Source organism: Barbus barbus (genome assembly GCF_936440315.1).
Source record: "Barbus barbus genome assembly, chromosome: 46".
Lineage (NCBI taxonomy): Eukaryota > Metazoa > Chordata > Actinopteri > Cypriniformes > Cyprinidae > Barbus > Barbus barbus.
Genome location: NC_136724.1, coordinates 1,542,784 through 1,555,209, shown reverse-complemented (window position 1 = coordinate 1,555,209; position 12,426 = coordinate 1,542,784). Strand labels below are relative to the sequence as shown.

The window sequence follows — 12,426 nt, the reverse complement described above, 5'->3', positions numbered from 1 at the left end:
TTTTGAGTTGCAAATCAGTATATTATTATGATTTCTGAAGATCATGTGACACTGAAGACTGCAGTAATGATGCTAAACATTCAGCTTTGAAATCACAGGAATACATTACAGTTTAAAATATATTCAAAAATAAAACAGTTATTTTAAATATCTCAAAAATATAAAAAATATTTGACAGTTTCACTGTTTTTGCTGTACTTTGGATCAAATAAATGCAGGCTTTTTTTAAAGGTAGTGTATGCATAAATGATATACAGTGAAAGTAAATTAGAACGGTGTATGAGCCAAACTAACGTTTAAGATGAAATGAGTTTTTACGAGTGCTCTTAGTGCAACAATGAGCTGCAGTGCCTCTTAAAAAACACAAAAACACTGTGTTCTACAATAAAAGCCTGTGACTCCCAGGATCCTCGCTCACAGCGCTGGCCCATCTGGATCTCATTTCAGCGCTCGGCTCGAGTCGAGAGCCCGGCCCGGAGAGATTTGTCATGAAACCAAGCTTTCAGAGAGCGGCCCGTCTCCCGGTGGAAAACTCAAACGCCACTTGTTTCAAACTCACACGTCTGTAACGGCACTTTTCAGCTGTAAAGATGCTCATTTTCAGATCTTTAAGGGTTTATGAAGCAGACGTTTGCGTAACTTCCCAGTGCTTTTTATAAGCTGTTAGAGAGCGATGGCTTCAAAAAAAAAAAAAGTTCAAAAACTAAACACAACATTAACATATTTTGCAGATATCTTGTAAAATACATGCACAGAGATTGGGAAAATATGGCAAATTCTTAATATAAAATAATATAAAAATATACAGTGCTACATGATTATTGAAAAACAACAACAACAACAACAACAACAAATGTATGTGTATTTTAACATTAAAATACACCAGTGTACTTCTGGTTAGATGCAATTCAATCATTTAACTATAATAAGTCGACTTAATTAACAAGAAAAAAGTTTCCCAAACAGGTCATGATACTGCGTCATATTTTTTAAGCAGAAGAGATTATGGGTGTCCTTAAATGTAGAACAGTCTGGATAGTTTTCAATGTGGGTTTACAACAAAAAATGACCTAGCCTGCACTGACTTCAAACGAAAATCCTGACTACTCTTGGGAAAATTAAAATGAGCATACCATGGTAACCTCAAATGAACATGGTTTTGCTACACTAACTATAGTTTAGCCTATTTTTTTTTTTTTTTTTTGTAAAACTGTGGTTATAGGCTACAAATGGCAATCAATCTGCCAAAACAAACCCAAAAAAACATGGTTACTACTATTTTACTCATAAGAATTTCCAGGGGTGCCAATAATTGTGTCCAACGTGTATTTGAGAGAAACATTTGTTTCGTGGTGATGTTTCCCCCCATTTTGAATTCTTGTTGTCCGGTGAAGGGTTGGATTTTTGTGAATTTTTTGAGTGGAGGATCAATTATTATTTATTATTATTTAGTCATTTAGCAGACACTTTTATCCAAAGCGACTTACAAATGAGGACAACAGAAGCAAAAGATTGGTGGTGCGGATCGGTTTTCACAGCCTTCCTTGGTCGTATTTGCCAGGGGTGCCAATATTTTTGGCCATGACTGTATATAGTTGTTTTTTTTGGTGTTTGGCTAGTGATATGTTAGAATCATCATTATACACTTATACCTTTTGTTCTTTAATATTTTATATTGTTTTTAGCTTTATTTTTGTTTTTCATTTAAATGTTAAGTTTTAAAATTTTGTTTTAACATTTTTATTTACTTTATAAATACTACCTATACACATTTTAAAAATAAAGTTTTAGCTTTTAGTTTTGGATCAGTTTTTAGTTGTTTTAATACTACAATTGATTGCTTCTGCTGTCCTCATTTGTAAGTCACTTTGGATAAAAGCGTCTGCTAAATGACTAAATAATAATAAATAATAACTACACTTTTACTATGAAAAAACATTAATTAATATAAAAAATAAATATTTTAAAATAAAAAAATATACATTTTTAAACATAAAAAACATTAATTTTCATAAGGGTGTATATTTTATTGTAACGCAGTACTGTTAATTCTTGTTAATTCTTTGGATTTTAGTCAATGTGCATCAAAAATCATATTTTACCTGCATTGTGAATGACAGTTTGCAATCTGTATCGAATGTGATAAGATAAAACACCGTAACCCAAAATAATATTCAGAAGACGCCACTTTTATATCGAGCTGTACACAAAAACAAACACCCTATGCGAGTGTAATGATTCACCAACAAATGACTCTTATGAGCCGGTTCTTTTAAGTGAATCACAAACTCCACAAGCAAATGACTCGTGTATCTCTCTTTTAATGAATCATTTGAATCAGTCTGATACATTCAATAAAGCAGTGAATCGAACTCAAAACGTTTTTATATTGTCAGTGATTTCTGTCGTGAATTTAAGTAAGTTTTGTAGGATTTATAAAAATAATATTACTGACTGATTCTTCAACAAAATGTAGGCCTAGTTATGTGCCCAATATTCAGTCAAACACCAAAATTGAGTCACTTTATATATTTTCAGGTACTTTTTTAATTTCATCCTGCCAACGACAACTATTTAAAACTATAAATTATAATTATGTACTATGAATTACAGTCATGACTCCAAGCAACACAGAAGTGGTGTTTGTTTCCTGAATGAATCAGTATTTTGAACAAATCATTAATGATTCAATGACTCACTCATAAAATTGTCACTTGCTGCCACCTGCTGGACTTTCGGTGTAACCTACAGAAAGATTCACTGGAAAATCCCCGTCAATCAATCAATAATAATGATAATATTTATTTATTATTTATTAAATATATATTAAAAATGCCAGCTGGAAAAGCTACTTTTGCCTTATTGTCGATTGCCTAACACTGTAAATAAATGTTTGGGCAGGCTTCCCTGACTAGCCTCGATGCAATGGCTTTGAAGTGTGCGATATATTCATAAACCGTAATAAGTGGCAAACGTTATGGTTAACGCTGCGATTGGCTCACGGAGCAGATGCACTTTGTAATGACGTCTGCTGTATCTAAACAGTTTACAGTATTGCTCAGAGAGGCCTTTCATCTCGGCGAGCTCATAAAGAGAAAAGCGTGAGCAGACGCAGCTGAAGACAAAGGAGGAGCGCCACAGATGGCACTGATTTGGGTAAAAGCAATGGATTATGGGAAGCACTGAAGTGCACAAAGCAAACTTTCTACTTTCACTGCTGGACACTGAACAAGCAATTAAGCGATTGAATTAGATTCAAGAACAAACAAAGATGTTGATATGCATAGATTGGTGGCGAGGTTAGGGTTTTGTTTTAATGAGAGGAGGAATGTGGGCTGACGCTGGCTGGCGTTTCACCAGGTGTCTCAGCAGGAGTCGGCGGATCCCACAGACCCAACCGGAGCCAAGTGCTAGATGTTACCTTCCCCGGGTGAGCGGCACGACTCCAATGCTTAAATACCAGTGAAATGGAGCAGAGATCAGCTGCTTCCAAACTGAGCCAGTGAGAAACTGTCCAAACAAACTCAAGCAAAGGAGCTTTTAGAAAACAAACCCAATAGAACACGATTCCAGCCAACGACATCTTCCTGATGCATTAGATTCGGCAAATGGCGTGCACAAATACTGCTCTAAAATTCAGCTGCAGCAAGTCATGGATTTCAAGGGACAGGGCTGCAAACTTTAGAAACAAAACTCTTTTGTTCACTGGATTATGAAAAAAATAAACTGCGTCATTATGCAGAGCATTTTCTGTAAGCTTCAACGGTGCTGCCAGGAAATTATGGAAAAAAGACAAGACCGACAAGATAAAATGCCTTTGTTTGTGAACATTATCAATGCATAAGCAATTCCAGAGGCACAACTTCATGCAACGCCATTCAAATGCATTCTAGAGAATTCTGTGATTTTAACGTTGTTGCAGGAGTTTGGGGAGGAAGTCTTGTTTCAGCATGACAGTGACTCTTTAAACAAAGCAAAGTCCATAAATGTTTAACTGAGTCTGGTGTAAAAGAACTTGACTCTCCTGCAAAAAGCCCAGACCTGAACCCCTATAAACACTTTTGGGGTGAACCGGAACACTTTACACATCTAATGTAACTTTAAACCAATTACAACATCTTTAAGAAGCAAAACAGTATAAAATATCAATCAAAAACTTTTTTTTTTTTACTATGAAAATATCTTGAATTTATTCTTGAATATATTTTTTATTTTATTTTTTTAAAGGGTTAGTTCACTTCCTAAATTTACAATTTTCTGAAGATTTACTCACCCCAACATTTGCGTGTCTTTATTTCTTCAGTCAAAAAGGTTTTTGAGGATAACATCTCAGGATTGTTCTCCATATAGTGGACTTCTATGGGATTAATGGGTTGAAGGTTCAAATTGCAGTTTCAGTGCTGCTTCATAGAGCTCTACACAATCCCAGCCGAGGAATAAGGGTCTTATCTAGCAAAACGATCTGTCATTTTCTAAAAAAAAAAAAAAGTTTAACCACAAATGCCTGTTTTTGCGCATTACGTAATCACGTTGGAAATGTCGCACACTGTTAGCGCTTTGTCTGTGTACTCCGGTTCAAAAAGGTAGCTATCTCATTTTCTCCTTCAACTTCAAAATCATCCAACATCTTTGTTTTACCTTTTTCTGTAAAGGGTGTTTTTGGTTTTCTTTGCACTTTGGCTTTGTAAAATGATGTGCTTCCGCCTACGTCACACGTGAGTGATTGCATAATGCATGAGGTCGAGCTAGTGCAAAATGAGCATTTGTGGTTAAAAAGTATAGAAATGTTTTTTTTTTTTTTTTTTTTAGAAAAAGACAGATCGTTTTGCTAGATAAGACCCTTTTTCTTCGGCTGAGATCGTGTAGAGCTCTTTGAAACTGCAGTTTGAACCTTCATCCAGTTGATCTCTTTGAAGTCCACTATATGGAGAAAAATCCTGGAATGTTTCAGTTTATATATTTTATTCAGCGTTCAGCTTTTCTGCTAGTTGCCAAGATTAATCCTTAAACACCAAATTAATGGGTTCAGTTGACAATTTCACCTTTTTGACACATAATTTTAATGGAAGGCCAAATGTTATTTTCTTAATTAGGTCAACCCTTGAGTTTTAATATTTATTTGAATTTAAATCATACAATTTATTGATAACTACAACCATGTACCCAACAGCTGATGCATAATTAATTGGAGATCAACATGACACAATTTTTGCAGACATAAGTACAATTATATATCTTCTTAGTTACAAGGAAATTCTATTTAAACTCATTTTGAACTCAGGATTTGCTCAATTTAAAAAGTGCACATAGCAAAAACTGTAATTTATGGAGGATTTAAGGGAAGGCAACTAAAAAAATTGTTAGTAACACTGGACATGAAAAGTACCCTAAAATATAGACTGACCCATATAGAAACATCCTTATATATGTCTGAATTTTAAGCTTCATAATTTGTTTTGCAGAGACTGAAAAACTATCAGGAGCATCGACAGGTCTTCAAATCAAGAGATCTTCAGCATTGTGCTGAATTAACTACACTAAACTAAACACATTTCAAAGGTCTAGCAGGCCATCTGCTTGTTGAGTAATCCAATCTCATCTCTCAGTAAGATCCATGACGGGAGACGTCTGTCATCAGACTTACAAAAGCTTTCCAGCAGTGTGGGACGGATATGTGCTACAACAAGGCCTTCTGTGATGCAGTATACAGCACTGAGGCTCCCAGTAATCTGAGTCACTTCAGACAATCAAAAAATGCCTCACGCACACACACACACACACACGCAGATGTAAATGCCAGGCTGAGATACAGTAGGTCCTTCTAATTGAATCTTCTTAGAGAGAGAGAGAAAGCGAGAGAGAGTTTAGAAAGTGAGTGAGAAATTAAACACAATTTTCTCTCAGATGTGTTCCATTAACATTGGATTTTTTGCACTAGGAAACCAAAAGGAATTACTCATAAAAATGTCATTTGTAATATGCCATTTGTTTGAGTTTTTGTCTCTGTACTTGAATTTCAAAGGCTGTGATTTATCTTCATGTCTCCAGATCTAGACCTCAGCTGAGCATTTTCTAGCTGCAGATTAAATGAGATTCATGTTTTTGTATATTGAAAGAAGCAATGTAATGGTTAAAGCCTGCAAACACTGATTTGTCTATTTCTCTAAGCAAATCACAGAACATATACTAATGTTCATAGTTCATTTAATTTAAATACATATTACTGTGCAAAAGTTTAGGGTAAGGACCATTTTTAAAAGAAATTAATACTTTATTCAGTCTGGATGCAGTAAATTGATCAAATGTGACAGTAAAGATATTTATAAATGTTATAAAAGATTTATTTCAAATAAATGCAGTTTTTTTTTAAATGTTCTATTCATCTGTGAATCCTGAACAATTAAATGTATCAGTTTCCACAAAAATATTGTCCAACTGTGTTCAACATTGATAATAATCAGAAATGTTTGTTGAGCAGTAAATCAGTATATTATTATGATTTCTGAAGATCATGTGACACTGAAGACTGCAGTAATGATGCTGAAAATACAGCATCACAGAAATATATTACAGTTTAACAGATATCCACATAGAAAACAGCTGTTTGATTATAATATACTAAAAGTCAGTTTAATTGACTTTTATGTGTCAGGTTGCAGCTAACTGGTGTGAATTATTTCTGATCGACAGATCTTATTCATCAGAAGATAGTGCATAACTTTCTTACATGATTAGATCTCCTTGTGTCTGTCTGAATCAGTCAATAACCTACAGCAGGACACCGCAAACGTTCAGCCAACAGTACACCACTGTAAAAGCTGTAGTTTAGAACGGAGTAGATCAGTTTGGGTGAAGATGACTGTTTTGTCCCATTTCAAACACAATGGAGGCACTGAGGCCGAATCACTGAACCTTTCTGTTTGCTGAGCGAGTCGACGAGAAGCCAAATCCACTGTGGACAGAACGGCTTGCAAAGGGCCAAAAGTGAAGTGGAAGTCATGAATCATAAGTGTACTTCATTCTCCACTGAGTCATGCGAGTTTGTTCCTATAAATGCCTTGTTGTTGGCCTATAAAGTGGAGCGAGGTCAGTCAACATGACCAATAAACCAGCCTCCTCCTCTGATAACCTGCTTCCAATTCGCTCGTCTTCCTCACAAACCTCACATGCAAAGACGCGTTGGGTTTCTTCTGTCCAAGAGCAACACGCAGCACAGTGGCATGATTCAGGCTTCGTGTGGCAACGCTCATAATGAAGCGCCTGTTTCGATCTCCCTTGTGTTTTAATGGGAGATTCAAGAAAAACACATCTGATTTATGCCATGCAAGTCCAATTTAAATAGAAAACACACAAAGGATTATTCTGACATTTCACGGCTTGTTGGCCCCATTAGTGACAAACTACCAGAGGAAGTTGTGTGGGAAGTGTGGTCAGATATGGTATATCAGAGAACGTCACACAAACAATAATCTATATTGGTAAATGATGGAGTAGATCAGACATATGGTTGTTGCAAGCATAATTTGTGAGTGTTTCTTCACATACAGTAGACTAAACAAACCCTTGTCTGGGTTGGAAAACCTGCTTGTAAAACTGGTGATTTAAAATCGAAGGAAACTGATAAAGTTTGGACAATGCTCCACGCAGTTTAGCAGAAGAAATTAAATTTTGATATGATAAAGCAAACAAAGCTTGAGCGCACATGAATCTGATTAGAGCTCCACGTCTCTCCACATCACATTGCTTACGCTCTGAGTCAACATGAGCCTTTACAGTGGTGTGCTATACATACCTTTCTTTATGCTTTATTTTCTTGAATATTCATTAAGTTCTGACATTTTATTGTATCAGAATTTTCTCTAAGAGCCCAACTGAAGATTTTCATTTTGAGTGATGCTTATCTGTGCAAAACCTGCAGTGTCAATGATAGGGTGTTGTAGCTGGTTGCCAAGGTGTTGCTATGCAGTTTTAGTGTGTTGCTATGCAGTTGCTAGGATCTTGTGGATGGTTGCCAAGGTGTTGCTATGCAGTTGCTAGGGTCTTGTGGATGGTTGCCATAGTGTTGCTATGCAGTTGATAGGGTGTTGTAGATGGTTGCCAAAGGTGTTGGTATGCAGTTGCTAGGATGTTGTGGATGGTTGCCAAGGTGTTGCTAGGCAGTTGCTAGGGTCTATGGATGGTTGCCAAGGTGTTTCTATGCAGTTGGTGTTGTGAGTGTTTTGGTGTGTTGCTACGCAGTTGCTAGGGTGTTGTGGATGTTTGCCAAGGTGTTGATGTGCAGTTGTTAAAGTGTTCTAAACTGTTAAGCATTTTAGTGTGTTGCTTTGCATTTGTTAGAATGTTGTGCATGGTTGCTAATGAGTTGCTATGCATTTGTTAAAGTGTTCTAAAGTGTTGAGTGCTTCAGTGTGTTACTATGCAGTTGCTAGGGTGTTATAGATGGTTTCCAAGTTGTTGCTATGCAGCTTCTAAAGTGTTAAGCATTTTAGTGTGTTGTCAAGCAGTTGTTAGGGTGTTCTAGATAGTTGCTAAGGAGTTGCTATTCAGTTGTTAAAATTTTCTAAAGTGTTGAGTGTTTTTGTGTGTTGCTATGCAATTGTTAGGGTGTTGTATATGGTTGCTAAGGAGTTACTATGCAGTTGTTCAAGTGTTGTAAAGTGTAGAGTGTTATAGCTGGTTGCTATGCAGTTGTTAGGGTGTTGTAGGTGGTTATCAAGGTGTAGCTATGCAGCTGCTAAAATTTTTGGAGTGTTTTAGTATGCTGTTATACAGACGCTAGGGTGTTGTGTAGATGGTTACCAGGGTGTTGCTATGCAGTTGCTAAGGTGTTTTAATTCTTTTATTGTGTTGTTATGCAGTTTCTAAGGTGTTGTAGAAGGCTGGTAGGGTGTTGCTATGTATTTGTCAACTTGTTGTAGATGGTTACCAGGGTGTTGCTATGCTGTTGCTAAGGTGTTCTGAGTGATTTTAGCATGTTCCTGTTACATTTGCATTGTTGAGGTAATGCCGTCACAGCAGCTGCATAAGGCATTATTATGTAATCTGGCTCGCAGCACATATGGTTTGTGCTAGACTTCCAGACACTGTTTTTCCTCTACAGTCAAGTAAATTACAGCTGTCTGTCACTAACATCACACAGATCATGACTAACATGCCTGTTTTAATCACTTCCAGCTGTTGTGAGCAGACTCAGTGTTCAAATGCTCTTCTCCAAATCGTTTCTGCCAACTGGACCAATGAAACGCAAATGCTGGCCTTAACTCTAAATCACTAATTCTGTAATTGTGAGACCTGCTGTTAGTAAATCTAGCCAAATATTCAACAGTCTGCCAGGTTACCACACATTAGCATGTGCACATGAATGTGTGAGTGTTTCTTCAGCCATCAGCTATGCAATCGCTTAATATACTAAACTACATTAAAACACATTACCATGAAATGAAAACATCGCAAACAATGCTGAACAGTTTATATATTGTACTGTACATTATCACAGGAGAATATTTTTTTTTCACAATTTTGTATTGTGTTTGATACTGTTATGTTATAGAAGTAACTGATAAAAATGACATTTCAAATATTTCTGGGGGGAAAAAAAAACTGGAAAAAAATATTGATTTATTTGTTTGTTTGTTATTTTTGTATTTTATAGCTAGCATTTTATTTACCCCAAATATGCACAATTAAGTAATATTTTCTCACGCTTTGCATTATTTGACAAAATTACAGACAGATACACATAAAAAAAAAAAAAATTGTTTCTGTCATTTTGGGTTTTTAAACCATCAAAGAGCTATTTTGGCATTTTATTAAGTTATTAAGTATGCTAGTTGGACCAGCCTAGCTTTATTTACCCTAAATACACAATTTAATATTATTTCTCACTTTTTGAATAATTTGACAAAATTACAGATTAATGTACAATAAAAATATCCTGTTTACATGTTATACACACACACACACACACACACACACACAGTATATAGTCATAAGTAAAACAATAAAATCTATAAATAAGGCTTTTGAAAAGTAGCATAAACAAATGTCAACAGAACAGTTTTCCAAGTTTAATGTGACCTTCGTATAATAAAAAGAGAAAGGAAATCTGTTCGTTTTAATTTAAATCAACCCCTGGGAATTGAAAGACCTGATAGAAACGCCCGTGTGCATGAGAGACGGTAACCAAACGCTCTTTTCTTTCACACATTAGTTTGTTTATAGTCCATCGTGGTGTGGAGCGCTGCCTGAGTCAGCGTGCTCACTGACACCATCGTTTTCTCTTTCTCGAGTGCTGTCTGATTAGCATTAGTCAGCATCGGTCACCTGCTTCCGAGACGCCCACTGTTTCAACCGGAGGCGCCGCCGTAACAGCCACAGAGTGACCGGAGCGGCCCACAGACACCGGACACTTACAAACAACACTAACAAACATGATTAGAAAGATGAAACAGAAAAGAGGAACTTGCATGAATGATGCCACCCACAATGTCTAATGACTAAATCAATCACACAAGCTGAATTTAGGCTGGTGCCACAGTCCACTGCCAACTACTGAACGAGTCTGCACACAGAACAGAATGCATGCAGAGGATAATGCCTTTATTTATTTAAGAAACCATTTTGGCTTTGAACTTTAACATTATATAAGATCAAACAGTTCTAAAGAATAAAAAAACGTGAATGAAACAAAGTATCAGTAAGCGAGTATTTACATCCATTGCCAGTAAATGAACCCTAGTGAAAAACAAGTGCCCTTGTAGTGTACTTAAAAATATGCACTTACACAGTTAATGTAATTTGAATGAAATAAAAGGCCACTTAAAGAGAGACACTTTTATGACTTATCACATGTAAGTACACTTTAAATACCAAAAGTACACTTTGTAATTTTCACTTTAAGGTACCTTTAAAATCGTTGCTTTAATCACCTTTGTCATGATTTAAAGAAGTACACTTATTTAGATGTGCTGGCTAACATACTGAAACACATGTAAAGTACTCGCTTGTAATGTTAACTGTAGCATGTTATTTGATATTACATTTAAAGTTCATATATTTTAATTGCACTAAATTGCAACGTCACTACAAAAGTGTAACTACAAACATCTTTAAATATATGACATACTGTACAAGTTTCAATAGAAAAGACATTAAAGTATATTAAATGCTTGTCAGTACACTCAGCAGTGCTTTAACCATATCTCAATTATTAAATTACATATAAAGATGTACTTGAGTGGGTCAAAAAAGCACACAGTTAGCTGAATTTCATATAAATTTAAACGGATACATTTTCATTTAATTGCAAATAACATGCAATTTAGTGTCTAAAAACATTATATTCTTTTAAAGTGTATTATTATTCATAATAAGTACTCTTTTTAAAAGCATGCTAAAGTGTTCTTCTTTTTAACAAGAGAAGAGACATTTAGCCACTGGATTAACCTAAACTAACTTTACTAGTTTGAGTCATTTCAGAGCTCCAAACCTTTGAGGAGAAACTGTATTTTGTCATTTTAGTTGATAAACTGCATCATTACAGTACATATTTCAACAAATACTGTGGTTGGAAGACAATACCAAGATACAGTTTTTCTCTTTTTATGAAACATATTACCCAATATCTTTCATTGTTCTGTCATATAATATGTGAGGGGGAACAGATGGACCTGCCCTGATCATGTTTTATCGTCTATATCATTTTCAGATACATTATTTTGTTATTCAATATTCAGTTTCTTGCTTGACCCTCATCCAGGCCGCTCAAAGCCTCCAAAGAAAACAGCACACACTCTGAACATTCACACGGAGGAGTCCAGCTCTCTCATCTGAAGAAGAAAATCTCTTACCTTTCAAAGCCCAGCTGCCGTATTGATCTCTCCCATGATGAACCTGAGAAACAACACAAGAAGGTGTTCAGAACAGCACAGAGATGATTCAATCTATAATCTGATGTAGAGACTAAAGCTCAAGGCTGGTAATCAAAAGTCTGCTGGTTGAACCATAAATGTAGTGAACTAAGAACCACTGGCTGTTGATTGGATTGTGAAAAGTTGTTTAATAGCAGGTTGACTGAAGAAAAGGCTTGCTGACGTCAGCCGAAACGACAATTTCTGAGTCATTAATATTTGTGAACCAGTCATAAGGGTCAATTTTTCGAAATTGAGATTTCTACATCTTCTGAAAGCTGAATAAATAATCTTTCCATTGATGTATGGTTTGTTATGATAGGACAATATTTGTCTGAGATACAACTATTTGAAAATCTGGAATCTGAGGGAGCAAACAAATCTAAATATTGAGAAAATCTCCTTTAAAGTTGTTCAAATGAAGTTCTTAGCAATGCATATTACTAATCAAAAATGAAGTTTTGATATATTTACGGTAGGAAATTTACTAAATATCTTCATGGAACATGATCTTAAT

At 35.6% G+C, this 12,426-nt stretch overlaps 1 protein-coding gene across 1 annotated transcript in view; it reads right to left on the bottom strand.

The window, feature by feature from the left end:
- piezo2a (piezo-type mechanosensitive ion channel component 2a) overlaps nucleotides 1-12,426 on the bottom strand; it is a 139,830-nt gene that overhangs the window by 82,902 nt on the left and 44,502 nt on the right. Inside the window, exon 4 of the mRNA XM_079409605.1 lies at nucleotides 11,850-11,892. Coding sequence (XP_079265731.1) covers nucleotides 11,850-11,892 — 43 coding nt within the window. The remainder of the gene's footprint in view (nucleotides 1-11,849; nucleotides 11,893-12,426) is intronic.